This window comes from Giraffa tippelskirchi, chromosome 2 (assembly GCF_054371585.1).
Source record: "Giraffa tippelskirchi isolate mGirTip1 chromosome 2, T2T-mGirTip1v1.2.pri, whole genome shotgun sequence".
Lineage (NCBI taxonomy): Eukaryota > Metazoa > Chordata > Mammalia > Artiodactyla > Giraffidae > Giraffa > Giraffa tippelskirchi.
Genome location: NC_137276.1, coordinates 40,575,778 through 40,602,635, shown reverse-complemented (window position 1 = coordinate 40,602,635; position 26,858 = coordinate 40,575,778). Strand labels below are relative to the sequence as shown.

At 43.5% G+C, this 26,858-nt stretch overlaps 2 protein-coding genes and 1 long non-coding RNA gene across 19 annotated transcripts in view; all 3 read right to left on the bottom strand.

Moving 5' to 3' along the window:
- SGMS1 (sphingomyelin synthase 1) overlaps positions 1-2,732 on the bottom strand; it is a 330,821-nt gene extending 328,089 nt beyond the window's left edge. For 7 of the 17 annotated variants that reach the window (XM_081557014.1, XM_081556948.1, XM_081556940.1 and 4 more), the window contains exon 1: positions 2,493-2,732. The gene's annotated coding sequence lies outside the window, so the exon portion shown is untranslated. Of the gene's footprint in view, positions 1-1,929; positions 2,182-2,406 lie in introns of those variants that run through there. The other 10 variants (XM_081556982.1, XM_081557029.1, XM_081556959.1 and 7 more) reach the window with 4 other exon arrangements.
- Positions 2,733-3,263: 531 nt separating this feature from the next.
- Positions 3,264-6,831, bottom strand: LOC145532320 (uncharacterized). Its single transcript, XM_081557081.1, has 2 exons — positions 6,766-6,831; positions 3,264-5,634 (listed from the first exon to the last, which is right to left on the bottom strand). The coding sequence occupies exon 2, from the start codon at positions 4,125-4,127 to the stop codon at positions 3,645-3,647; it is 483 nt and encodes a 160-aa protein (XP_081413207.1). The 5' UTR covers positions 4,128-5,634; positions 6,766-6,831; the 3' UTR covers positions 3,264-3,644.
- A 3,014-nt stretch (positions 6,832-9,845) lies between these two features.
- Positions 9,846-26,858, bottom strand: part of LOC145532271 (uncharacterized) — a 111,899-nt gene continuing 94,886 nt past the window's right edge. The window contains exons 5-7 of the long non-coding RNA XR_014073116.1: positions 13,046-13,079; positions 11,249-11,340; positions 9,846-10,191 (exon numbers count right to left, since the gene is read on the bottom strand). This is a non-coding gene — a long non-coding RNA (uncharacterized LOC145532271). The remainder of the gene's footprint in view (positions 10,192-11,248; positions 11,341-13,045; positions 13,080-26,858) is intronic.

Sequence of the window (26,858 nt, the reverse complement as noted above, 5' to 3'; positions counted from 1 at the left end):
GTTGTCCTGAAACGTCTTGTACAAAATGAAGTTTTGTAAATAAAGCGTTTTGATGTGCAATTGGACCACTTTCTAGGTTTAAAAAAAAAATGTATAATGGTTATATGTAGGAGTCTTCAAGATTTTCATGAGATAAGTTAGCAAAACACACCTGCCTGTTTTTTCAGCTGACCTGCAGGATGTGTCACAATTTGAAAATTAAGGGACCTCACCTGGAAAAAGTAAAAGGGTTAAGGCTTCAAGCTAAAATTGAATGTCTAAGGTCAACATAGGCAATACTGACATTTGAAAACATACAAAGTTCTTTAAGTGTCAAAACTTACCAACAAGCTTCTATTATGAAAAATTCTTTAAATTTCAGCCAAAACATTTATTGAGTTAGGCACTGTGCAAGATGCTAGAGATCCTCCAATGATTAAGACACTGTTTTAATAATTGTGTCCTTTTAATATCAATTTATCTATCCCTTGAATTAATTTTTTCATGCTTTCTGCTATTTGAAATAGCTCACTACCAGCAATGAAGAGCTGCAGGAATAAACCCTACTATTTAACTAAAAATGTAAATTTCTAATCTCTGAAGCAGAAATAGAAGGAACAGACTATTTCTCTGCTTTACATATTGCTATCTTTTTCTGCACATTAACTAATAAACTGTGCGTGGTGGCAGCTGCCACTTCCTGCTATTCAGAAAGTCACAAAACTGGAGAGGTTTGAAAACATGCTACACACTTTAAGAGAGGCGGGGAAGGAACCCAAAAGACCAGGGCCTCCTGCCATAACACAGAAAGCAAGATAAGGAAAGTCAGTTGCTATAGGCAGAAGACTCCTGGAGATTCCCCAGAAGCTGGCACCTCTGACAGCAGGCACAAGCAGCTGCCACCGGCTTGCTTGGCCAAGGTATGGCTTCAGGGCTGGAAAGTTGCCACCTGCTGAATCACCAAACATCCCTGGGCTTCCCTTGGAGCACTGACCAGACGGGGACCCATCCCCCGCCCGGCTTCTCCCGTGAACACCTTACTCCCCGAACCAATGAAACGCCCAGCCCTCTCCCCATCCGCACCAGCCAAAACAGCCAACCAACCTCGCTCAGTCTGGGCAGCCCCAGGCAACTCCCACCGCTGCTACGTCACTAGTCCCACTCCTCTCTTTCTGACCGCTCGGTCCGCAGCTCCCTGATCAGTTCAACCCCCGGTGCCAGGAAGCGTGGGGAGTTCACAGCACACCATGAGAGGCACTTGCCACTTCCACACCCAGGAAGCCAACCCCAAACACCCCCAAGTCTGCCCGGAAAATAACCTGCAAGCAAAACAACCTGTCCAAACAGCTCTGAAGGGCCGGGAAGGTAAATGTCAACGGAGCTAGAATAGTAAGCAGGGCCCATAACACAGAAAATAAACTTCCTTTTCAGAAAAGCAGCCTTCACTCTTCGTGTCATAAGCGTGTACCGCTGAAGTGGCTACTGTCTGAAGGTGAAATGAAACATCTGAGAAGCTCCTGCAAGGATTCTCTTCACTCCCTTCGGCCCTGGCAAGCCTCATCCCGAATTTTACCCGAAGCTCCGGAGACGAAAACAAGCTTTAACCAGAAGCCTCCAGGGTGTATCCGTTAGCGGACCAGGACACCGTACCCGAGCCACCAGAGAAAGCAGAAAGCCCGAGCCCGGGCTAAGAAGGTGGGAAAGCTGCCCTGCTGTCGCTGCTCTTGACAAGTCGCCTCGGAATCGCGGAGACCCCCTCATTCACGGGAAGGGCCGCGTCCTGGAAAGAATGTCCAGCTCCAGGCTGCGCCGATGGCTCCTCCAAGGCCTTACCCCTAAACACCCTCACGCGTGGGGGCAGCCCCGCCGGGTGTCAGAGCCGCCCCCAAACCTGGAGGCTGTTAAGCGGTCTGTGGAGGGGGACTCGCTGCTCAGCGAAAGGGGTCCCACCTGTTATGTTGTCCACGGACATCGAGCGGGGGAGGGGGGTGGCGGGGAGGTACCCCGAAACTCAGAGTGCCTGGCCAGCTGCGATCGGACCTAGAGGTACCAACTGTCACGCCGCCACCAGGTGGGGGTAGGGCCGTGATTTGGGGTCGGACCTGCGGGTCTCCCGACCCTCGCCCGCTACTGTCCGAAGGTTCTTCGGCCCCGCCACAGTCCGCTCGCCCCAAACCGACACTAGGCAGCCTTCCAGTCCGCACGCAGGACCTCCTAAAAGGTGCCTGCTGACGCCCCCGCCTTTCTCCCCGCCCCAACTAGGTCCGGGAGCCCCGCAGGCGGCCCGCCCCCTCGTGGCCCCGAGAACAGCTGCGGGACCGCCCCTCGCCCCCCCGAGCTGCGGCGCCGGGGGAGTGCCAGCCAGGTACGCTCCAGGCACGGAGCAGGCTGCGCTCACGCCCCCTCGCCCCGGGGTTGCCGGCACACCTTTCCTGGCGTCAGGCCAGGCCCCGGAGATGGGTGTCCGCTTTGCTCCCCAGCGATCGGCTCTCTCCCGCCGCCCCACGACTCACTTGGACCGGAGTCGCGGCAGCCGCCGGAATTCCGCTCGCCGAGCCCCCAACCGCGGAATGAAATCCGGGGCAGGGCAGCGTTGGGGCTCCGTACCCGGATTGCGCTCTCTGTCCGGCTCGCCGGGCGCTAGGAGAGAGCAGCCTTCCCTGGCCGGCCCTTCCCGCTCCCGTGCTGCCCCTCGCTGCCGCCGCCGCTGCCCCGGCCGCTGCGAACGCTTCCGACTAGCCACCGCGAGCCTCCCGGGCTGCCGAGCATGCCCAGTCCGCTGCCCGAGCCGGCCCAGCTGCCCGCGCTACGCAAATCCGCTCCTCCGGGTGTTCGCGGCAGCTGAGAGGGCGGGGCGGGCGGGCGGGGTCTGCAGGGATCTCGTCCCCGGACCCAGCGGGACCCCGGCCAGACTGCGCACCTAGGGGCAAGCGAGGCTTGGCACCTTGTTATTTCAATTTCAAGTAGCTGGACACTCGGGAGGCAGGCGTTCTCTCCACCGAGGAGAGAGGCCCAGCTTGCACATTTTTCTGGGGCCGTTTAGTGAGGCCGGACGGGAGCCAGGTTTTACGGTTGGGGACAGTATTCCACTTGGGGCAAAACCAGAGAGTAGAAGAGCTGGATCTGGTCAGAACAGAGAACGCAAACTCGGCCTTCTGGAGACCCGATTCGCAGGCACGAGTTTGCAGGCTGCCCGAGGATTCTCTTTCCCACCGAGCCTAGGAGTACATCACTTGGAATTAACTCGTGATTGATCACAAAAAACAAAAAATTAAATGGCGGACTTCCGACTCTACGGTTCATTTTCAAACCTCTATTCACAGACTCCCACCCCAAAAACAGGGAGCGAAGGCGAGCAAGGTCCGGAGTACCTTCAGTTGGAGGGGGGAGACTCGGGCCTGCCCCGACCCGCCCCTTCCCGGCCCCACCTCCTGCCGACCCGACAGAGCTGCGAGAAAAAGCTGGAGAGCCGGCGCAAGCGGGCCGGAGCATTGCGCATGCCCAGTGGCCCGACCTGGTGCAGGTCGCTCCAAGGAAGGTTTTTTTCGGTTGCCAGAGCCGGACCCCTGCGCCCGGGGAGCGGACGCCCGGGCGAGCTGGCTTTCTGCAGTGGGATCCTCCCTTCCTGTCTGTACCGCTCGGTACCCGGGTGGCGGAGAGGCAGCCTAGGGCTGCGCGTCCCGCGGGGTCCGGGACTCGGCAAGCGGGGGAGGGGGCGTGCGGCGGTATCGCCGCGACACGTGACTGTCCGCGGCGCTCCGGGCAGCCATCTTTCGCTGGGCCCTCGGTCGGTGGGCAATCGGGACGGACCGGAGAGTTGGCAGGATGGGAGCAGTGAGGTTGGCTCCCCGCCACGCCCTCACGCCAGGCTCCAGCTTCTGCTCCGCACCTGCCTCCGCCCCGCCCGAGGGCGCTGGAATCCCGGCTCTGGCCGTAGGTTTTTGAGAGGACAGGCTCCCGCGAGGGCTAAAAACAAACGGCTGCGAAATCGAGAGGGCAGGACTCCGGGGATGGATGGCCTGTGCTTTTTCCCAGAGGCGGAAGTTGGAGAAAGGGGTCCCCTTCTGTAAGGCGGTGACGCCGTTGCTCCAGCTGCTTCCCTGTTCTGACCTGTTTCCTGCGGAGACGTGGTGGGTAGGCAGGAACATCTGGACAGAGGCCGTCGCTGTCCCTGAGATGTAATATCCCCAGGCCCCTGCTGGTGCACAGCTGGAATGGTGATGTTAATAGTGAACCTTTATTGATGTCCTGCCACGAACCACTTGGGGTCCCTGTGGCCTTAGGACAAGATGAGTCGCCATCACCCAAGAATTTGTTAGAAATGCGAAATGCTAGACCTCCAGCATTTTGAATCAGAAACACTACTGGGGGAGAGGAGGTATCCTGCCACCTCAGTAAGCCCTCTAGCTGGTTCTGGTGAACATTATACTTCTTTATTTCAACTAAGTTTTAGGGCTCCTCGCTTTATAAACTAGGCATTGAAATTTTGCCCCAGAAGAGGGTGAACTTGTCGGACAGTGTGACCCAGTGCCGGAGTTTAGTCGCACCCTTCACTCTGGCTGCTTCAGTGTTATGTCACTATACTGCTCTTTCAGGGAGATTTTTAAAAGTACATTTGTCACGTAGGGGTTTAAAATAACTGCAATTCAGTTCAGCAACATATTTTGAGTGTACAGAGGGCAAAGCTCTTTGAGTCATAGTAGCCCTACTGAATATTTTCATCAGTTTGCACCAAAGAAGTGCAAGAAAGGCTTGCTTTCTTGTGATGTAAATTTTTTCAAACTGAGTAGGTGCCAGAAAACTGCTGGCTGGTTTCTCTGAAGTGCTGTTTATGCAGAATGGCCAGACTTTGGACTTCTAGAAAATGCGGTTCAAGGAAGCAGCTGGTGGTGACCTGTGTCAAGGAATCTTTCAGTTCAGTTCAGTCGCTCAGTCGTGTCCGACTCTTTGCGACCCCATGGACTGCAGCATGCCAGGCTTCCCTGTCCATCACCAACTCCTGAAGCTTACTCATCTCAGGTCCATTTAGCTGATGATGCCATACAACCATCTCATCCTCTGTCGTCCCCTTCTCCGCCCACCTTCAATCTTTCCCAGCATCAGGGTCTTTTCAAATGAGTCAGTTCTTCCCATCAGGTGGCCAAAGTATTGGAGTTTCAGCTTCAGCATCAGTCCTTCCAATGAATAGTCAGGACTGATTTCCTTTGGGATGGACTAGTTGGATCTCCTTGCTGTCCAAGGGACTCTCCAAGCGTCTTCTCCAACACCACAGTTCAAAAGCATCAATTCTTCGGTGATCAGCTTTCTTTACAGTCCAACTCTCACATCCATACATGACTACTGTTAAAACCATAGCTTTGATTAGATGGACCTTTGTTGACAACGTAATGTCTCTGCTTTTTACTATGTTGTCTAGGTTGGTCATAACTTTCCTTCCAAGGAGTAAGTGACTTTTAATTTCATGGCTGCAGTCACCATCTACAGTGATTTTAGAGCCCAAAAAAGTCTGTCACTGTTTCCATTGTTTCCCCATCTATTTGCCCTGAAGTGATGGGACCAGATGCCGTGATCTTAGTTTTCTGAATGTTGAGTTTTAAGCTAACTTTTTCACTCTCCTCTTTCACTTTCAACAAGAGCCTCTTTAGTTCTTCGTTTCTGCCATAAGGGTGGTGTCATCTGCATATCTGACGTTACTGATATTTCTCCCGGCAGTCTTTTTGATTCCAGCTTGTGCTTCATCCACTCTAGCATTTCTCATGATGTACTCTGCATATAGGGAGAAGGCAATGGCACCCCACTCCAGTACTCTTGCCTGGAAAATCCCATGGACGGAGGAGCCTGGTAGGCTGCAGTCCATGGGGTCGCTAAGAGTCAGACACGACTGAGCGACTTCGCTTTCAGTTTTCACTTTCACGCATTGGAGAAGGAAATGGCAACCCACTCCAGTGTTCTTGCGTGGAGAATCCCAGGGACGGCAGAGCCTGGTGGGCTGCCGTCTATGGGGTCGCACAGAGTCGGACATGACTGAAGCGACTTAGCAGCAGCAGCAGCAACTCTGCATATAAGTTAAATAAGCAGGGTGACAATATACAGCCTTGACATACTCCTTTCCTGATTTGGAACCAGTCAAAATGCCCCACCCCCCAAATGTAAAGCTGAACTGAGTTTTGTAAAATAGTAGTGGTTTTTGTTTGTAAGTGCTTTTACTAGGGTGATACTTGTAATTTTTCCCCTTAATTCCTGATTTTCCTGTGTTTGAAATGTTTCACAATAATTCTAAATTCCTTTCCATGAATAATTTTAAGAATATATATATACATAACACATGCAAAAAAGCAAAGTATGAAACTGTTTCCAATTTGTTCCAATTTCATAAGATAATTCAAAGAGAAAGAGCTATAATAAACTCAGGAAAATAAGAAGAAATTGAAAAGCAGTGAAAATAAATTCTAGGTTAGGTGATTTTATGAAATACTTGAGATGACCCTCCTTGATATTCAATGTGGTCATGGTTGTTAAGTCACTGCTGCTACTGCTGCTGCTGCTGTTGCTAAGTCGCTTCAGTCGTGTCCGACTCTGTGCGACCCCACAGACGGCAGCCCACCAGGCTCCACCGTCCCTGGGATTCTCCAGGCAAGAATACTGGAGTGGGTTGCCATTTCCTTCTCCAGTGCATGAAAGGAAAAAGTGAAAGTGAAGTTGCTCAGTCATGTCCGACTCTTAGCGACCCCATGGACTGTAGCCTACCAGGCTCCTCTGTCCATGGGATTTTCCAGGCAAGAGTACCGGAGTGGGGTGCCATTGCCTTCTCTGTAAGTCACTACTATTTGTAACCATAAAAAGAAGAAAAAATAATTAAGGAAAACAAATAATTGTCCTTCTCCAGTCCACCCAACCTTAATGAGTTTTACCAGTGTATTTTTCTGTTCAAAATTTAAGTAAACAGCATAACGCTTGGTTGTAAAATTTTAGGATTTTCAAGTACATAGAATAGCATAAATTACATTGTTGTCAAGACAGCTATGAAATAAAAATGAATCACTTCCAAGTCACAATCTGTCATTAAAATATGTTTTAAATTAATATTAAGAGCAAATACTAGAGCAAGCAGTTCACTTGCCAGAACAGCTATTCTGAAGTAGGTGGTTTAGTTCCTGATGAATGACTCCTACCTTTAGAAGGTAACGTGGTGGTAGTGGTTTAGTTGCTAAGTCATGTCCTACCCTTGCGATCCCATGAACTGTAGCCTGCCAGGCTCTTCTATCCATGGGGTTCTCCAGGCAAGAATACTGGAGTGGGTTGCCATTTCCTTCTCCAGGGGATCTTCCCGACCCAGGAATCAAACCTGGGTCTCCTGCATTGCAGGCAGATGATTTACCAACTGAGCTATGAGGGAACCCCAGAAGGTAATGTACCTGATCAAAAATGCAGTGGTTTTATCCAGTTGACTGTTGACCTATAAGCAGAAGCCATCACTCGCCAAACCATAGTCAAAGTCAAATACTATTCATGAAGCAAGGAGGCTTCTGTATGTCCATGACAATTTGTCTCAGTAGGAGAATCTAGAACCACAAAGCCTGAGTAGCAGAAACAAGACCTTGTAAGCTCTCTTAGGCCTTTATAAGCCTTTTTCGAGGTCATCATCTGGCCAACCCACAGCCCAGTTTCCAAAACAAGTTTGATCAGATCAGAAGAACCAGATGCAGACAACAGGGCTAATTCCAAGTATTTACCCTGAGGCTTGGATCTGGTAACCTCTGTCTGGGCCTTTTCCTATGCCTGTGGCTAGGATTCCTGGCTTCTATGACTGCTTGGGTTCTCTCCCTGGTCAACAAAAAGCTGGAATTCATTTGAAGACACTGAGGTGAATCAGGGATGCAGCTGAGGCTCAGACAGAGATCAGAACCAGGAACCAGAGTATTGACAGGAACCCAGGAAGTCTCCCTCTGTTTCCTTTTCTGTTTCCCTCTGTTTACTCTCTCCCCTCACACTATGGGTTTTTCCACCTTTCTAAGTAGATAAGGTAGGACGTCCCAGGAGAAGGAAAACCAGGCGTGGCTTTCTTGACATCCCGTGTGCTGTGTGCTTAGTCACTCAGTCGTGTCTGACTCTTTGCAACACCGTGGACTGCAGCCCGCCAGGCTCCTCTGTCCATGGAATTTCCCAGACAAGAACGCTGGAGTGGGTTGCCCTTTCCTCCTTCAGGGGCTCTTCCCAAGATTGAATCCGAGTCTCCTGCCTCTCCTGCATTGGCAGGCGGATTCTTTATCACTATGTCACCTGGGAAGATACCTGGAATATGCAGGTATCCTTAACTTAAAACTTCCCCAATTTGCTGTTAGGCTTCCCTGGTAGCTCAGATGGTAAAGCGTCTGCCTACAGTGCTGGACACCCAGGTTTGATCCCTGGGTTGGGAAGATCCCCTGGAGAAGGAAATGGCAACCCACTCCAGTATTCATGCCTGGAAAATTTGCTGTTAGGGAAACATTGCTTTGGGAAAGATCCTTGGTGTTCTCCTTACTTGCTGCAAGTAGTAAGTCGTTCCTTCTCCCTATCTTTGTCTTGTGTCTTTTGGTTCAACACCCACCAAGAAGCAAACCCAGTTTTAGGGTAACACCTTCAGTTTACAAAGAAGGAAATGACCACTTGAGAGCTCCCAAGTTTATTTCTCTTCCAAGGAGTAGCAAGACTCACTCTACCCATATTCATTAGAATTGATGCTTTTGGTGCTGGAGAAGACTCATGAGAGTCTCTTGGAGAACAAAATCAAACCAGTCCATCCTAAAGGAAATCAACCCTGAATATTCATTAGAAGGACTGATGTTGAAGTTGAAGCTCCAGTAATTTGGCCACCTGATGCAAAGAGCAGACTCATTGGAAAAGACCCTGATGCTGGGAAAGATTGAAGGCAGGAGGAGAAGGGGACAACAGAGGATGAGATGGTTGGATGGCATCATCAACTCAATGGACATGAGTTTGAGCAAACTCCGGGAAATAGTGAAGGACAGGGAAGGCTGGCGTGCTGCAATCCATGGGATCACAAAGAGTTGGACACAGCAGCTGAACAACAACCCGTATTCATTATCCCATTTCTCTAGTTGAATCTTATTTCCCTTCCCAAGATTCCTACTGTCCACTAGAACCAGTCTTACTAATATTTCAAAACCCATCTCCAAGTCTACCTTTTTCATAAAAGCTTCTCTCTCTTCCAGGACATAGAAATCTCCTATTTACACATTTTGGCATTTACTTAAGTTACATTATATCTTTAACAATTCTCTGTATGTTTCCTGCAGATGAGTCTTGAGTTATAGCTTACCTATTAAATGACATATTGATGAGATATATTTATTTTTAATCTTCCATAGTACCTAGCACAGGAGTTAGCATCAGGTAGCCCATAGTATTTCTTGAACTTTCACACTTTTCTCTTTTTACTTTTCTGTTGCTGTGTTTTTGTTTAAAAAGGGTAAATCACTAGGCATGGCAATGTCCCTGTGGTATTGCCCTCTAATTAGCAACCTCTCTTCACAATCTGCTGTGTGTATCTAAAAAGGATTTTGAAATTAGACATTTATGACTGGGCATTAACCAGGGTCTGATGAATCAGTACTATCAGCAGAATGCTGCACTGACTGACAGACACATCACAATTGTCAAGAGTTGCAATTTGCTCCCAACTTTTTAAATAGTCAGTGTGTAACTCCAGGCAAGGCTTGATTATCACCTCTTAAAATGGGAATAATATAAACCACCTCCTCTTTGCTCCCCATGGGTTTCACAGAAGTTAATTAGGTCTTTAATAAGAATATATTAACTGCCTTATAACTAATTAGCAGTAAACAGAATGAAAATATCAGATACTGTCAAGGTATTAAGAATGTTTATTGTTGTATTTAGCAATCATCTGCCTTCTAAAGATAATGATTACAGCAACAGCTGTAGTACAGAAAATAATGACTATGTACTGGGTCAGTGTCTCCTCCAACTATCATTTGTAAACAAGTCCTGAATGGCCAGAACTAATTGGAGGGTTGAGAATAAAATTTTCTCTCTCACACACGAAGGGAGAGATTTACATAGTACAATCACTTGGATTTCGTAGATTCTACCCAAACTCTTCAAAGGCTTCAAATCTAGGACATGCTAGAGAGAACAGCAGCAATTGAGGACTGGCACTTTTTCTGGAACCTCCACAGCACCTCCTTTGTTCTGTAAAATGTTAAAGGAGCATATAAAAATTCTTCCATGATTACCTTTATAGTACAGCAAATTGAGGACATTCTCTCTGCCAAATTGACACCTGGAAGATGTATCTGGAGTAACTTAACAAAAGATTTGTTAAATACTGTGCACTGTGATCTAGACCAGGCTTTCTCAACCTTGGCTCTGTGGACATTTTGGACAAGAAAATACTTTACTGTGGGAGGCTGTCCAGGATATCGTAGAATATTTAGCAGTATCCTGGGCCTCAACCAACTAGAAGCCAGTAGCACTGCCCCTCCAAGTTGTGACAGCCAGAAGTGTCTCCAGACATTGCCAATGTCCCCTGGGTAGGGGTGGATGTCGAAATCACCCTCAGTTGGGAACCACTGATTTAGACAGTAACAAAAATGAGGTAACAGAAAAGAAAAATCTTGGGCTCTCGAGTTATCAAGCATCCTTCTTTGATGTCACTCAGCAATTTTTATACTATGTTTATACCTTAAGTATCCATATTGAATTAAATCAGCCAATGATTGTTCAGCTCTTGATGGACAAATCTGAGGGTCTTTTCTGTGTATCCATAAGTAGAAATGGATGGAATATGTTCTGTTTCTCCAAAGCAGTCACATATGTCATTCTCATCCTAATATCCGCCCCATCATCAAGATTCTCAACCAATGAATGAGACATACTTATATCTTAAAATTATTCATCATTTATCTGAAATTCAAATTTAACTGGATGTCCTAGGGTATATTTTTTTTTAATGGCTAAATCTGGCAACCTTATAGACCTGAAAATTTATGCTTCTCCCTTGAGTTCTGGCTCCAGAAACTTTAACTTCACTTAAAGACCAGTTATTGGAAGGAATTTTTAAAAAGAAGAAATGCTGGTAGAAGGAGGGACTTAACTAAATTTAACTATGGTAAATTTCCTTTGAAAAATATTTATTCTCTTACTGAAAATTGTGGCAACTTCTTAGAATCCACTCAAAGCCTAATGGGATTCATTGTGTAATTTATTTCAAAATGCTTCTGATGCTCATAGGCCACTTAGCGTTTACCTGGCAAATGATGATGTTCTAGTGTTCTTGTCCAGTGAGTCATCGTGTGAGAAGTCATGGAGTAGACTGAGACATAAGCCCCTCATAATCGCCTAGGCAGGAAGAAGAGAAGAAGCTCAGAGCAGTTTTACTTTTCCTTCAGCTCACCTGCCTAATCACCTGGGAACTGATTAGAAATGCATAACCTTGGACCCTACCCCCAAACTACTGACGGAAATTCTAGGGGTGAGTCCCAGCAATCAGGTATTTAACAAGCCTTGCAGGTGATTCTGATGCACATGCAAGTTTGAGAGCCATAATTCTAGAGCCTTGGTTCTCAACTGTGAATGCAGAAGAGAAATACCTGGGAAGTTTTTAAATGACTGCTACTTGGAATACACCCCCAACAGATTCTGATTTAAGTGGTCTGATGTGCAATTCAGGCATCAAGATTTTTTAAAGCTCTCAGTGTGCACCACTGCTTTACAGTATTTATTTTCAAATGCCAAAGGGAAGAGAAGCTCCTGACATTGCATATATAAGGCTTTCTACTTCTGGCCCAGGTCAACTTTACATAAAGGCAAAATGGACAGGCGTTACGTGTTTAATATGTGGTCTCTTCCTCAAAGCTCTAAATCCACTCTTTAAGGACCTCCTAGAGTCAATTTGATATAATAGAAAGAGAAAAATAATTTCCTGATCCCCAAGTCCTGCCTAAATATTCATTAACCTCTTGGAGCCACATTCTCGCATGTCTACACGAAGGATGATGTTAACTCTCCACAGGGCTTTGAGTGTGATTGAAAGAGACCATGTAGATAAATAATCACATCTGAACCAAAGGAGGCTTCATGGAAGGGGGAAATTTAAAAGGACAAAACTCAGTAAATTCACAAATTTCAATGTGTCTTTCTATAATAATTATTTACATTGTTTTCTCTTTTTATATTCCCTCACTTTTTTGTGTGTCTCCCCCCCCGCCCACCTCATCATTTTTCCTGTTTTCAGTGCAGGCACTTTGGTGACCCATCTGTATTTCTGACTGAGCTATCTTAATGACAACAAGAGTGGTAGTTCTAAAGACTGACAGTGGTAGCTACATACCACTATTATGCTCTATTATTCCTTGGGGCTAAAACAAAGTTAACAGGACAATTGTGTGTGTGTGTATGTGTTTGACACACTTGCCTGTTGGGCAAGCTAATATTTTAAGCCCCTTATTCGTCTCAAGATGGATGTGACAGGCTTTCCTATGAGCTAAAAACCCTCAGTGCTTCGGAGCCGCCCTGCCTGATTCAGTGCATGGTGCATATTTTACCATTAAATGGAATAGTTCTTTACAAGGCTTCTTTTTAGATTATGTATTTATTTTTCATTGTGCTGGGTCTTTGTTGCTGCACATGAACTTTCTCTAATTGCAGTGAGCAGGGGCTATTTTCTAGTTGCGGTGCGCAGGCTTCTCATTATGGTGGCTTCTCTTGTTGCAGAGCATGGGCTCTAGGTGTGAGAGCTTCAGTAGTTGCAGCACATGGGCTCAGTAGTTGTGGCTTGCGTGCCTTAAGGTGAATGGGCTTCAGTAGGTGTGGCATGCAGGCTTAGTTGCTCTGTAGCATGTGGAATCTTCCCAAACCAGGGATCGAACTCGTGTCCCCTGCGCTGGCAGGCAGATTCCTATCCACTGTACCACCAGCGAAGTCCTTTATAAGGCTTCTTAATATATAAGCTTGAGATGTATGGACATACTTCTGTTACCTGTTGCAACATGGTATGGTGGCCTCCTCCCATGGTACTGCTGACCTTAACCATTCAAACACTCACCAAGTAGTCTTGGAAAGCTGGGCATGGTGCGCACCTAGAAAAAGAACAAAGGGGAAGTTTCCAAGAAAACCTGATTGGCAAAAATGAAGTAACTCAGATGAGCCCTTGGCATGTACTCAAGCTAGCGTCTGCTGGATCAGCCCTTAGGGGCCACTGCAAATCTGAAGCAGAAATTCCTTCTGGGACACAGGTCATGAACCAGAAACCAGACACTGGAGCAGGGCCAGAGGCAATGGGCTTTGGAATCAGAAGCTGAGTTTGTGCTCTGGCCCTGTCACTTACTAGCTGTGTGACATTGTGCAGGAGACTAAACCTCCTGGAGACATTTTCCTCACCTGTACAATGTGGGTTCTTGTGCTTGTGCTTAGTCGCTCAGTTGTGTACAACTCTTTGTGACCCCGTGGACAGTAGCCTGCCAGGGTCCTCTGTCCATGGGATTCTCCAAGCTACAATACCGGAGTGGATTGCCATGCTCTGCTCCAGGGAATCTTCCCAACCCAGGGATCGAACCCGGGTCTCCCACATTGCAGGCAGATTCTTTACCGTCTGAGCCACCAGGGAATAATAACTTATTTCTGGGTTATGAGGATTACTTGATAATCCATACAAAGCAACATCTAGAACACTGTGTAAGCATGTAATAAATGTTATTGTTTTAAGATAATATTTTGAGATAATTATGTTCTTTAACTGTACGTCCTCTTTTCCTTCTTTTCCGTCCCCTTCCACCCAACCCCCATTTGAGCAGGTCACCCTTCACAGCCTTTGTTGAGGAAAGAAAGAGACTATGAGACTTCCTGACTTTTGTTTACAGAAGTTTGAGTCCCGGTAGACTGAGACAAGGCATCTTAGCCAGAAACAGAGAAGGAAATTGATGGGGTTTCTTTTCACCCCAAACTAGAAAGAGATTTTGTTTGGATGGAAGGAGAAGAGAAAAGAGAGAGAAGGGTGTTACATCAGCTTTCCAGCACAGCTGTCAGGGAGAAAGTTAGACCAGAGAGGGAAGGGCCACAGAGATAACTGGGCAGCTGGGAATGTAAGAAACTCAATAAAGATTCCAAAGTCTCAACCATAGGTCCAAAGAGTGGAGCTGCCAGACACCAAGGACCTTGCCCCCTTCCACCAGCTTGGAAAGGGAACTCAAGAGCCTGCACACCCACAACCCCCACGATGCTCTCCCACCCTGTTGTTGTTGTTTAGTCGCTAAGTCGTGTCCAGCTCTTGCAAACCCATGGACTATAGCCTGCCAGGCTCCTCTGCCCATGGGATTTCTCAGGCAAGAATACTGGAGGGGGTTTCCATTTCCTTCTCCAGGGGATCTTCCTGACCGAGGGATCGAATGCACATCTCCTGCATTGTCAGGCGCATTCTTTACCTCTGAGCCACCGGGGAAGTCCCTCTACTACTCTAAACCTTGATGATTCCAGGGAGCATTTCAAAAACATTGACCCGTCAAAAAATAAAAAGGTAGGTTTTCCATCAACTAGGGAGAATGGGCAGTGGTGGTGGTGGTGGTGGTGGTGGTGGTATAGAAATGGAGATTAAATGGAGTTACCAAAAATAAAGTTATATTTCCCACACAATGGTGTTTGCAGATTTGTGCACCAAGATTTGTATAAAATTCCAGAATTTGCGATGTCTCAAGGCAATAGTTTAAAACATTAATTATTGTGGTCTCACTAGAAATGTTGACGTAGATGCTGGGGGGCGCAATAGGAGAAAATCAGCATAAACCTCAAGAATATCTTGGAATTTGCTACCTTCAGTGTCTATTGGCATCCTTTCACTTGCTCGTGAAAATTAGGTGAACCAGGCTGCCTTGATGAGCAGCACACAAGAAGACATTCTGTAAATGTGCTTACTAGGTTGTGAGGCTGGAAGCCTCCTTTCCCCCAGCTTTTCTCCTTCCCTAAAATCTTTTTTCATTTCTTTGTCAGTGCCTTTATTTTTTTTAGCTGCATTTAAAATGTTTTTTATTATTTCTGCATGAGTAAGACTATGTGTCATTTCAGCCTCCTTGTCAGCTTCTGTTTCACTTTCATTAAATTTGTTGATTGAGTGTGAAGGCGGAGGCACCGTCATCATTTTTGGATTTTGTTCTTATGGGCTAGATCTTTCTTGGAGCAATGCTGTGATCTCTACTGCAGTTTTGTAATGATGCTATGAAAAGATAGGGTGAGACGAGGGAAGGCACTTTATTCCTTCCTTCTCTCTATCTGTGGCTTCAGAGAGGCAGTAAAAGAGGGGAGGAGGATGCTTATGTTTCCCCTCCCTTCATTCATTCTTTCATTTCCCATCAGATATGTTTTTTCTAGCTGGCAGACACTGCTTTGGGAGCTGGAGGTACAATGGACAACAAAAATAGGGCTGGTTCCTGCCCTCATGGAGCCTATGGTCTGGTGGTGAGATAGACCTTTTTTTTAATTTTTTTAAAATTATTTATTTATTTGGCTGTACTGGGTCTTAGTTGCAGCATGCCAGATCTTTTAGTTGTGGCATGTGCAATCTAGCTCCCTGACTAGGGTTGGAACTTGGGCCCCCTGCTTTGGGAGTGAAGAGTCTTAGACACTGGACTGCCAATAAAGTCTCAAATTTATCCTCTTAATAATTTTTTAAAATACTTATTTATTTTGGCTGTTCTGGGTCTTAGTTTGCAGCATGTGGGATATAGTTCCCTGACCAGGGATGGAACCTGGGCCCCCTGTACTGGGAGCTCAGAGTCTTAGCCACTGGACCACCAGGGAAGTCCTGAGAAAGACTTCAATCAATCAAAACATGAATTAGTGTCTAGTTAACTCTAAAGATCCAGATCTAATTGAGCTGGAGGAGGGTCCAGGCATCAGTATTTTTTATAAGCTCTGTAGGTAATTCTAACAGGCTTCCAGGGCTGGGAATCACTGGGCTAGATCACACAGTTCTAATCAAGCACCATGAAGCATTTTTATTTACCTTACAACAATGGTGAAGTTACTGAAAAGAGGTGGTATAGTAAGATTTGGGTATTATTATTTTTAATAAGCTTTATTTTGAAATAATTATAGATATGCATAAAGTTGTAAGAAATAATACAGAGAGATCCTATTCCCCCTTTACCCAGTTTTCCCCAATGGTCACATGTTGCAAAACTATTGATATAATACAATATCACAGCCAAGATACTGTCAATGATACAGTCAAGTACAGAATATTTTTAACACCATAAGGATCCTTCCTGTTGCCCGTCGATAGCCACGCAAATTCCCTCATATCCTCCCAACTCCTGGTGATCATTAATGTAATCTCTATACTTTTGTCATGTCTATAATCTTGTTATTTTCAACAGTGTTGTAGAATGGAATCACAGAGTGTTTAACGTTTTGGGATTGCCGTTTTCCTCTCAGCATAATTGCCTGGAGATTCATAAAGGTTGCTGCATGTATCAATAGTTTCTTCCCTTTTTCACTGAGTAGCAGTAGTCCATGGTACGAATGTACCACAGCTAAACCATTCATACATTAGAGGACGTGTAGGTTGTTTCCAGTGTTTGAAGATTATAAATGGGGCTGCTAAACATTCATCTGAATTTAAGTCTTTATTTCTCTGGGATGAAATCTCAACATTATAATTGCTGTGTTGTATGATATTAACATGTAGAATCTGTCATGCATAAGGAAACTATCAAGTTATTTCAGAGTAGCTGCACCATTTTACATTCCCAACAGTAAAGAATGAATGATCCAGTTCCTCCTCATTCTCATCAGCAAGTAATGTCACTATTTTTTTTAATTTAAACTATTCTGATAGGTATGGACTTCCCAGGTGGCACGAGTGATAAAGAACCTGCCTGCCAATACAGGAGACATAAGAGACACAGGTTTGGTCCCTGGGTCAGGAAGATCCCCTGGAGGAAGGCATGGCAACCCACTCCAGTATTCTTGCCAGGAGAATCCCATGGACAGAGGAGCCTGGTGGGCTACAGTCCTTGGGGTCAAAAAGAGTCAGACACAACTGAAGTGACTTAGTAGCAGCAGCATTCTGATAAGTATATAGTAATATCTTGCTGTGATTTTAATTTGCATTTTCCTAATGACTAATGAGCCAAGCATCCTTTTGTGTGCTTACTTGCCTTTCGAATGTGCTCTTTGGTGCAGAGTTTCTTCATGTCTTTTCTATTTTCTAATTAGATTATTAGATTTTAATGTTAGGTTTGAGAGTTCCCTTTTATATTCCAGATACTAGTCCTTTTTGTTGAATATGTGGTTTGGAAATACCTTTTGCCATTCTGCAACTTGTTTTTCATCCTCTTAACAGAGTCTTGCAGAGCAAAAGTTTCTAACTGTGATGAAGTCTAATTTTTTCCTTTTATGAATCATGCTTTTGGTGTCAAGTATAACTCTGCCTAGTCCAAGATCATGAAGAATTTCTCCTATGTGTTTTACTAAAAGTTTTATAGTTTTCTTTTTTACATTTAACTTTCGTAAACCATTTTGCAAACTTTTGTAAACAATTTTTCTGTAAAATGTGAGTTTGGAGTCAAGGTTCGTTTTTTTTCCCTACGAATTGCTCAACACCATTTGTTAAAAATGCTGTCTTTACTCCATTGAATTTCTTTTACATCAATGTCAAAACATCATTTGTGCATATTTGTGTGAGCTGAACTCTGGGTCTTTCTGTTCTGTTCTATTAATCTACAAGTCTATTCCTCTGCCAGTACCACAGTTTTGACTATCGTGGCTATATAATAAGTACTGAACCTAGGTAGAAGCATGTATTTCCTTTTGGTTAATGATACAAGTCAAGAGACAATAAGGATAGACTGTACAATGACAACAGTTGTTCTAGACAGAAGTTTTGTTATTTACAGATAGCTCTATGTCCCTAATACATTATTTCTGATAAAGTAAAATGTGATAGACAAAATTTCTACACACCAGTGATTTTATTTTTATGAGAGGCCTGTGCATGTGTGAATGTTCAGTTGCTTCAGTTGTGTCTTTGCAACCCTATAGATGGACCTAGATATTATCATACTAAGTGAAGTAAGTCAGATAGATAAATACCATATGATATCACTTATATGTGGAATCTAAAATATGACACAAATGAACATATATATATGAATCAGAAACAGAGAACAGACTGGTGGTTGCAAAGGGGGAGGGGGTGGGGGAGGGAAGGACTGGGAGTTTTGGGTTAGCAGAAGCAAACTATTATATATAGGATGGATAAACAGCAAGGTTCTATGTATAACACAGGGAACTACATTCAATATTCATAACAGAGAAGAATATTTTAGAAAAATGTACATATATATATATATCTGTGTATAACTGAATCACTTGGCTGTATAGCAGAAATGAACACAACACTGTAAATCAACTATACTTCAATAAATTTTCTTTAAAAAGGAATTTAAACCTTTAGTTAACCAAAGGAAGCCTATGAATGAAATTGTGCCACAAATCAAAAGGGTATTAACTGAAAGAGAAGTCCTGATGCTGAAGTGGGGACAGTGAAGATATTACGGACCCCTGCCCCACTGTAGAAAGAACATTCAAGACCAGAGGCACAGAAGAGCAGACGAGGTGTGGCTCACCTGAGAGATAATAAAACCTTTTCCAGTAGTTCAGTTCAGTTGCTCAGTTGTGTCTGACTCTTTGCAACCCCATGAACTGCAGCACACCAGGCCTCCCTGTCCATCACCAACTCCCTGAATCCACCCAAACCCATGTCCATCGAGTCGATGATGCCATCCAGCCATCTCATCCTCTGTCGTCCCCTTCTCCTCCTGCCTTCAATCTTTCCCAGCATCAGGGTCTTTTCAAATGAGTCAGCTCTTCACATCAGGTGGCCAAAGTATTGGAGTTTCAGGTTCAAAATCAGTCCTTCCGATGAACACCCAGGACTGATCTCCTTTAGGATGAACTGGTTGGATTTCCTTGCAGTCCAAGGGACTCTCAAGAGTCTTCTCCAACACCACAGTTCAAAAGCATCAATTCTTCAGCACTCAGCTTTCTTTATAGTCCAACTCTCACATCCATACATGACTACTGGAAAAACCATAGCCTTGACTAGACGGACCTTTGTTGGCAAAGTAATGTCTCTGCTTTTTAATATGCTATCTAGGTTGGTTATAACTTTCCTTTCAAGGAGTAAGCGTCTTTTAATTTCATGGCTGCAAATCACCATCTGCAGTGATTTTGGAGCCCAGAAAAATAAAGTCAGCCACTGTTTCCACTGTTTCCCCATCTATCTGCCATGAAGTGATGGGACCGGATGCCATGATCTTAGTTTTCTGAATGTTGAGCTTTAAGCCAACTTTTTCACTCTCCTCTTTCACTTTCATCAAGAGACTCTTTAGTTCTTTTTCACTTTCTGCTATAAGGGTGGTGTCATCTGCATATCTGAGGTTATTGATATTTCTCCCAGCAATCTTGATTCCAGCTTGTGTTTCTTCCAGCCCAGCATTTCTCATGATGTACTCTGTATCTAAGTTAAATAAGCAGGGTGACAATATACAGCCTTGAGGTACTCCTTTTCCTATTTGGAACCAGTCTGTTGTTTCATGTCCAGTTCTAACTGTTGCTTCCTGACCTGCATACAGGTTTCTCAAGAGGCAGGTCAGGTGGTCTGGTATCCCCATCTCTTTCAGGATTTTCCACAGTTTATTGTGATCCACACAGTCAAAGGCTTTGGCATAGTCAACAAAGCAGAAATAGATGTTTTTCTGGAACTCTCTTGCTTTTTCGATGATCCATAGGATGTTGGTAATTTGATCTCTGGTTCCTCTGCCTTTTCTAAAACCAGCTTGAACATCCGGAAGCTCACGGTTCATGTATTGCTGAAGCCTGGCTTGGAGAATTTTAAGCATTACTTGACTAGCATGTGAGATGAGTGCAATTGTGCGGTAGTTTGAGCATTGTTTGGCATTGCCTTTCTTGTAGGGGAGCCACCAAACAAGAACTTCATAGTGTTAACAAGGGGTAGATTTTATCAGAGAAATAGCACTTCCCCTCAAGTAAGCAGCCTGAACTAACCCACAATAAGTAGTAAACACCCTAGAGCTATCAAAAAATTCTGATACTGGCAACTGAGTGACAGACATTCATATTTAGGTAAGAAAACTGTTAAAATGTATCCACAATGCCATTTTCCTTTACTTGGTACAGTTTGCCCAGGTACTAGGATTTACCTCTCAGATGCTATTGTTATATCAAGAAGCCTATTCTATATGTAATATAATATCTATATGTATAATAAGTCTATTATAATGTAATATAAATAATAAGTTGTTATTCAACAAAAATCCAGTTTTAAATTAAAATGCGCTAATGAATAATCACATGTAGCTTCTTCCATTGTCTATATTGAAGGAGTGTCACATGGCTAGGTCTAGAAAACTACAAACAGAAATGTGCATTGTTGACTGTACATTAGAACCACTTGGGGAGATGTGAGAAGTATTCATGCCAGGGGGCCCACTTTCAAAAATTCTCATTCAGTGAGTCCAAGAAAGGTCCAAATTTGAATATTTATTTTCTAGAGAGACATCACCATACAGTGGCTTCCCGAAATGGAATTACTAGGCATAAAAGGAAATGATCAGCTGTTGTTGGGTTGCCATCAAACCTGTGGATCTGTAAACCTTTAAAGTTCCCAACCTTGCTACTTTTTTCCATCATTTGGAAACTCAACAAAATCTTGAGGTCTAGCTGCACCCACACCAATAAAATAAAAACTCTGGAAAAGGAATTTAGGTATCAGCTTTAAAAATATTTATAGACAAGGTCCGGAGTCAGGATTTAAATGAGTGGTTTTATCATCAGAGATGCTCCACAAGAATTAGAACAGGCAGTCCTTAGGTGTTGGTCTTTATGGAAACTGATTGATCAAAACAATTCTTCAAACTTCTGATCCTCATTGCTTCAGTTCTATTAGCTATCACTCTTCATCTAGAGTTTTTAAAAGGCACTTGTTGCCTAAATGTACTGGTCATTTTAATACCCATCATCTGAGACAGTATTCTCAATGTATGGAGGCTCTTTTACAAATTCATCAGGATTCTGTTGTGGCTAAGTTGTGAAGCACAATTATCTCAGCATTGACCTAAATTAGACCTCTAGCAGGGAATTTCAAGTCTATAATTTACTGCATGCTTGTGCAGTTAAAGGACAGAACTGTTCTATGAAATAGGCAGTAATGAATACAAGAAGTCTCATTTTAAACAAACAGATATTGTTAAACACATGACCCTAATTAACAAATTTGTTAACAGTTCATTATTTTTGGGACAATAAGCTGAGGATAGCACTAAATCTGTGAGATAGTTTCCAAATTTAAAAAGAAATATTTCATTGTAAGCAAATGATTTTTTAATAGTAGAAAGCTGTTTTCCATGGGCATTGTTCAGAGTTGCTTTGGTTTATTTTCAGAGCAGTCAATACATTTTATAATATCCCTGAAAATCATTTTAAACTCAATTTATTCCAATGTAGTGACAGACTATAAATATAGCTTTGTCTGATTACAGCAGTGAAAGAAAAACAGCATCACATTTATGAAGATATCTGATAACTTGAATTTCAAATTTAAAGAAAGAAAAACAGATAGAAATGCACTCAGTTTTAATGTTTACCTTTAACATGGATGGCCCTAAGCAAAACTTGGAAGTAAATCTAGATTTGTTTGTAGTTTCCCTATGCTTCCCGGAGCCTAATCAGTTGCTTTGAGCCTTTTTTTTTTTTTTTTTCTGCTTCTCCTCTCCTTTTTAGAGCTGATAGCCTCCCCTCTCAAATCTTACCTCTAAAAAGAAATCAAATCTGTATTGCTTATTTGTTTTTTAACAGAAATGTTCTTTTTCTAATAAAAGCCCTCCCAAGGATATTAGCATTTTAAGATTTTCTTCATTATTCTTATAACAATAATAATGGTAGTGATTGTTGTTAAAAAGGAACAGTCATACCCTGAAGGAAATGAGTTAGAATAATATTGAATCAGGAAATTTTTTTGTGCTCCCAGCCAGAGTTGCTTGGAAAAAGAAAAAACAACAAAACCCATTACATATACTTACATCTTAAAGAGAAAAAAGAATTACTATACAAATGCCTTGTTGTGCCAAAAGGAGGAAAAATGAATTTAGAATGTGCCTCTGTGTGTGTGTGTGTGTGTGTGTGTGTGTGTGTGTGTGTATGGATTTAAAGATGCTCCTCAGACTACCATCTAGAATGCATGACTCAGAGAAAAGAGATCTGGGAGCTCAAAGAAGCAGCAATTATGAATTCATAGAGGTGGTGATGATTCCATGGAGATGGTAGGATACAAATTAGACATTTATGGGATGGAAAATTTCATTTAACAATTCAGTCCATCTGTACATTTGAGTTCATGCAGACTGAACATCTAGATGATTGACTTATTAAACCTATGACAAAATGAATTTTAGGTTTTTGTTGTTTTTGCTTTAAGAGATGACATGTTGGAAAAAATTGAGGAACTATTTCCTCAGAGGCAGAGATCTTTTGACATGAGGAGATATTAAAGAAGTGAATTTTAAGATGCTTCAAAGAAAGAAAAACAGATAGAAATGCACTTGATTTTAATTTTTTACCTTTAACATGGATGGCCCTAAGCAAACTGAGAAGTATATCTAGATTGGTTTGTAGCTTCCCTACCATTCTGGGAGCCTAATCAGTTGCTTAGATAAGACTATCCTTTAAGCTTAATCGTTTAGTAAATTTTGATTCTTGCTGCCTTCTCCTTTAGTTTGCACATAAATTACCTCCTTGTAGCACCCTATAACTTCACTCCCTTCTCCAGACTTCTCCAAGATTATTTAATGACCTACCTTTTTCTCTTCTACCTTCACTGACAATATTACCTCTACTTCTGAGTCACTTTCTCAACTCTGCAGTCTGACCACTGCTACCACCATCCTGACAACATTACTCTTTATAAAAGAATGTTGAGGGCTATCTCTCTAGAAATGTTAATTTAAACCAAGGCTCATTTCTATCTCCCCATTTCAGTCCACCCCCTGAGGAGATGTCTCAGCCTCATTGTCTAATTTTAGCTGAGGAAGGACTGTAGATTAAAATGAATTAGTAAGAATGAAGATACTTTTAGCAAAATTTTAAAATATTATTCCTCTACATGTTGTATCTAGGAATAATCAAATTATTAATTGCATTTGTGATAAGCATATGAATCACTAAATAAAACATGTTACTATGTTAACTGTTCAAAAAAAAGACATCTTGACATGTCAGGATACATAATGAAAGGGGAGGCAGAAATTTAGAATCAGAGGCAGAAAAACAGAGAGGAAGACAACAGACACAACTCTGGTGGCTGGGGAAGGCTCACCAAAAGGAGGAACCTGAAAAACACACATAGTGGGACAATCACGAGGCAAGGGTTGACTGAAGGACGGTCCTGTTATGAGTAGCCAATGGAGGAGCAAATATTAAGTTCTCCTTTCTGTCCCACCCAGATGCAGAATGTCACTGCTGTTTCTACTCCCAGACATTCCCAGTGTTACTGCAGGTTCACACCGAGAATTATTCCTGGGACCCTCGCTGTCATTGTTACACAATTTGATCCCACTCCACTGTTAGGAGTTTGTCTCTCTCTTTCTCTTTCCTGTCTGAAACTCTGGCTAAAGAAAACACTCATGGCCCAAATATGCGCCATATTTTCCCATCTTTAGGTCTCTGCTTAGTATTGACTCCACCTATAATGTCTAGCCCCATCATTTCTACCCATCCTTCAAGCCCAGCTCAACTATTTAATGGGTAAATGAATAACTGAACAGAGGCTTAAGGACACTCTTGATCACAGTCACATAGCCTAGATTCTCTGTATGGCCTGAAGTCTACCAGCAGTGCTGTCCTTTGAATATATCACCACTAAATATTTTTAATCAGCACTCATAGCAGTTCTCATAGTTTCATTTACCAAATGCCAAAGGGAAAATATGTACCCAAAGTTCCCATACCCAAACCATAAACTGCTTTTGCAAATATAGCAGTAATCAAAAAGTGCTCAAGTTTCCCTTCTGAGCTACAAAGTCAATGTCCTGCCTGCCCTCCTCCCCTTAGCTGTATGTTTTCAACTTGCTCCTCTCTCTCTTGCTCATTTACCGATTTTAGTACCTTTCCTGCTACTAGTTTGTGTGACATAATCCTGTAGGGAATCAAGTTGATGCTTCCAATTAGATTCATTACAATTTCCCTTAAGAAGCGATTAGAAAGATAGAATCCCAAGTGGCAGATTCCCTCAGCAATCCCAGCATCATTTTCAGGGTGCTTGCCAACACCAGATCAGGTTTTAAATACCACACTTACCACTCTATCACCAAGGGATCCTGGGAAGCTTGTAAAATTGGGAGTGCAATTGTGCTTTACTGGAAGCCCTCATATGGTGATAACAAAGAAAGGGGAAATGTGAAAGCCTCATGGATAGGCAGTTCGGAGTTGTGGTTAATCAGTGCATGTCCCTGTAGTCAGTGAGGCTGGGCTTAAACTTCAGTGACACAACCCACTAGCTATAAAATTTGGGATTACTTAACCTCTCTGGGACTCAATTTTCTTATCTGTAAAATGGGTATAATGATAGCACTTTGGGGAGAATTAAATGAAATCTGCACAATAGTTGGTATATAGTATTCAAATAAATAAAAGCTACTCATCACCATGAAAAGTGACAATCTAGGGAATCATGAGTTGCCTCTGATTCCAAAACCATGACCTTGCAGTTGCAAAGCAATTTGTAATCACTTCAGACAATAAGGAAGATGGAAAAAAGGGAAGGAAATGGGAAAGAGGTTTGCCTATTCTCATGACTCCAGGCTCTCATTGTTGCCCAACTCTTTATACAAATATAATTGAGATAATATTGTGAAAATATTTTTCTTTACTTTCCTTTATAAATCTGGTTCCCTGCAGCCATTCCGCTAGTAGAGCCTGAGGAAATCGGAATAGAGGAAAATATGATGTAAGTGAATTCCTCCTTTTAGCCTGATGGGTTGTTGGGAAAAACAAAAATAAAGAAAAAAAACAGGAAAAAGGACAAGCATTATGCCTCCTGTATATTGTCACCCTGCTTATTTAACTTATATGCAGAGTACATCATGTGAAATTTTGGGCTGGATGAATCTCAAGCTGGAATCAAGATGGCCAGGATAATAACAACCTCAGATATGCAGATTGATTTCATTCTAATGGCAGAAAATGAAGAGGAACTAAAAAGCCTCCTGATGAGGGTAAGAGAGGAGAGTGAAAAAGCTGACTCAAAACTTAACATTGAAAAAGTAAGATCGTGGCATACAGTCCCATCACTTCATGGGGAAAAAGTGAAAGCAGTGACAGATTTTATTTTCTTGGGCTCCAAAATCACTGCAGATGGTGAATGCAGCCATGAAATTAAAAGACACTTTCTCCTTGGAAGGAAAGCTATGACAAACCTAGACAGCATATTAAAAACCAGAGACATCACTTTGCCAACAAAGGTCCATATAGTCAAAGATACGGTTTTTCCAGTAGTCATGTATGGATGTGAGAGTGGGACCGTAAAGAAGGCTGAGCACTGAAGAATTGGTGCTTTCAAATTGTGGTGCTGGAGAAGATTCTTGAGAGTCCCTTGGACAGCAAAGAGATCAAACCAGTCAATCCTAAAGGAAATCAACCCTGAATATTAATTGGAAGGACTGATGCTGAAACTGAAGCTCCAATACTTTGGCTACTTAATGTGAAAAGCAAAATCATTGCAAAAGACCCCAAAGTTGGGAAAGATTGAAGGCAAGAGGAGAAGGGGTTGACAGAGGATGAGATGGTTGGATGGCATCACCGACTTGATGGACATGAGTTTAAACAATGTCTGGGAGATAGTGAAGGACAGGGAAGCCTGGCGTGCTACAGCCCATGGGGTCGCAAAGAGTCAGACACAACTTACCAACTAAACAACAACATGATGCTCCCTCAAGGTCACAGTCTGGAATAGAATGGAAGGAGAGATGGAACATAAACTGGTAGACAGCCAGACACAGAAGCAGAGGGAATTGTACCACAATTTCTTCAGAACTCTGAGAGGAGACTGCCATATAGAATGTCCTCACCATACAGAACTACCACAGTACAATGAAGATGGCAAGGTGTTATAGTTCAGCAGAGAGAGGACCTGTGTGCCCCTTTCCATACCTGCTTTGGCTCTTAAGTGACAGAGTTCCAAGAATTCCCACAATCCCCTGTGGGAGACATGGTAAGTAACACAATTGGCGGCCCTGAGAACAGCTATGGTAGGGCCTCAGGGTTAGGTGTGACATAACCCCAAAATTGAGGCTAGAGGGGAGACGCCTCTCAGTCAGGGGTCAGAGAGAAGTCCTGACTGATACTTGATGAAACTGTTCACCTTAGGTTGGGACTTGAACCCATGTGCCAGGACTCAAACCTGGTCAAAACCCAGCTTGGGACTCTAACCCACATGGCCAGGACTCGAACTCTGCCAAACCCCACAGTCTTCCAACTGAGATCACATGCCTGTTTTCAGGACCTACTGAAGCTCAGGCTCTTGATGTCTCATGGCAGAAAGAATTCAGTGAGAGACAAAGTGATAGGTAAGAAGTGGATTTATTTAGAGAGAAACACACACCACAGACAAGAGTGTGGATTGTCGCAGAGGATGAGTGTGGCTATAAAATGTGGTGTGGTTAGCTTTTATGGGCTGGCTGATTTCATAGGCTAATGAATGGAGGATTATTCCAAACATTGTGGGGAAAGGGCAGAGATTTCCAGGAACTGGGTCACCACCCACTTTCTGGTCTTTGATGGTCAGCCTTGGA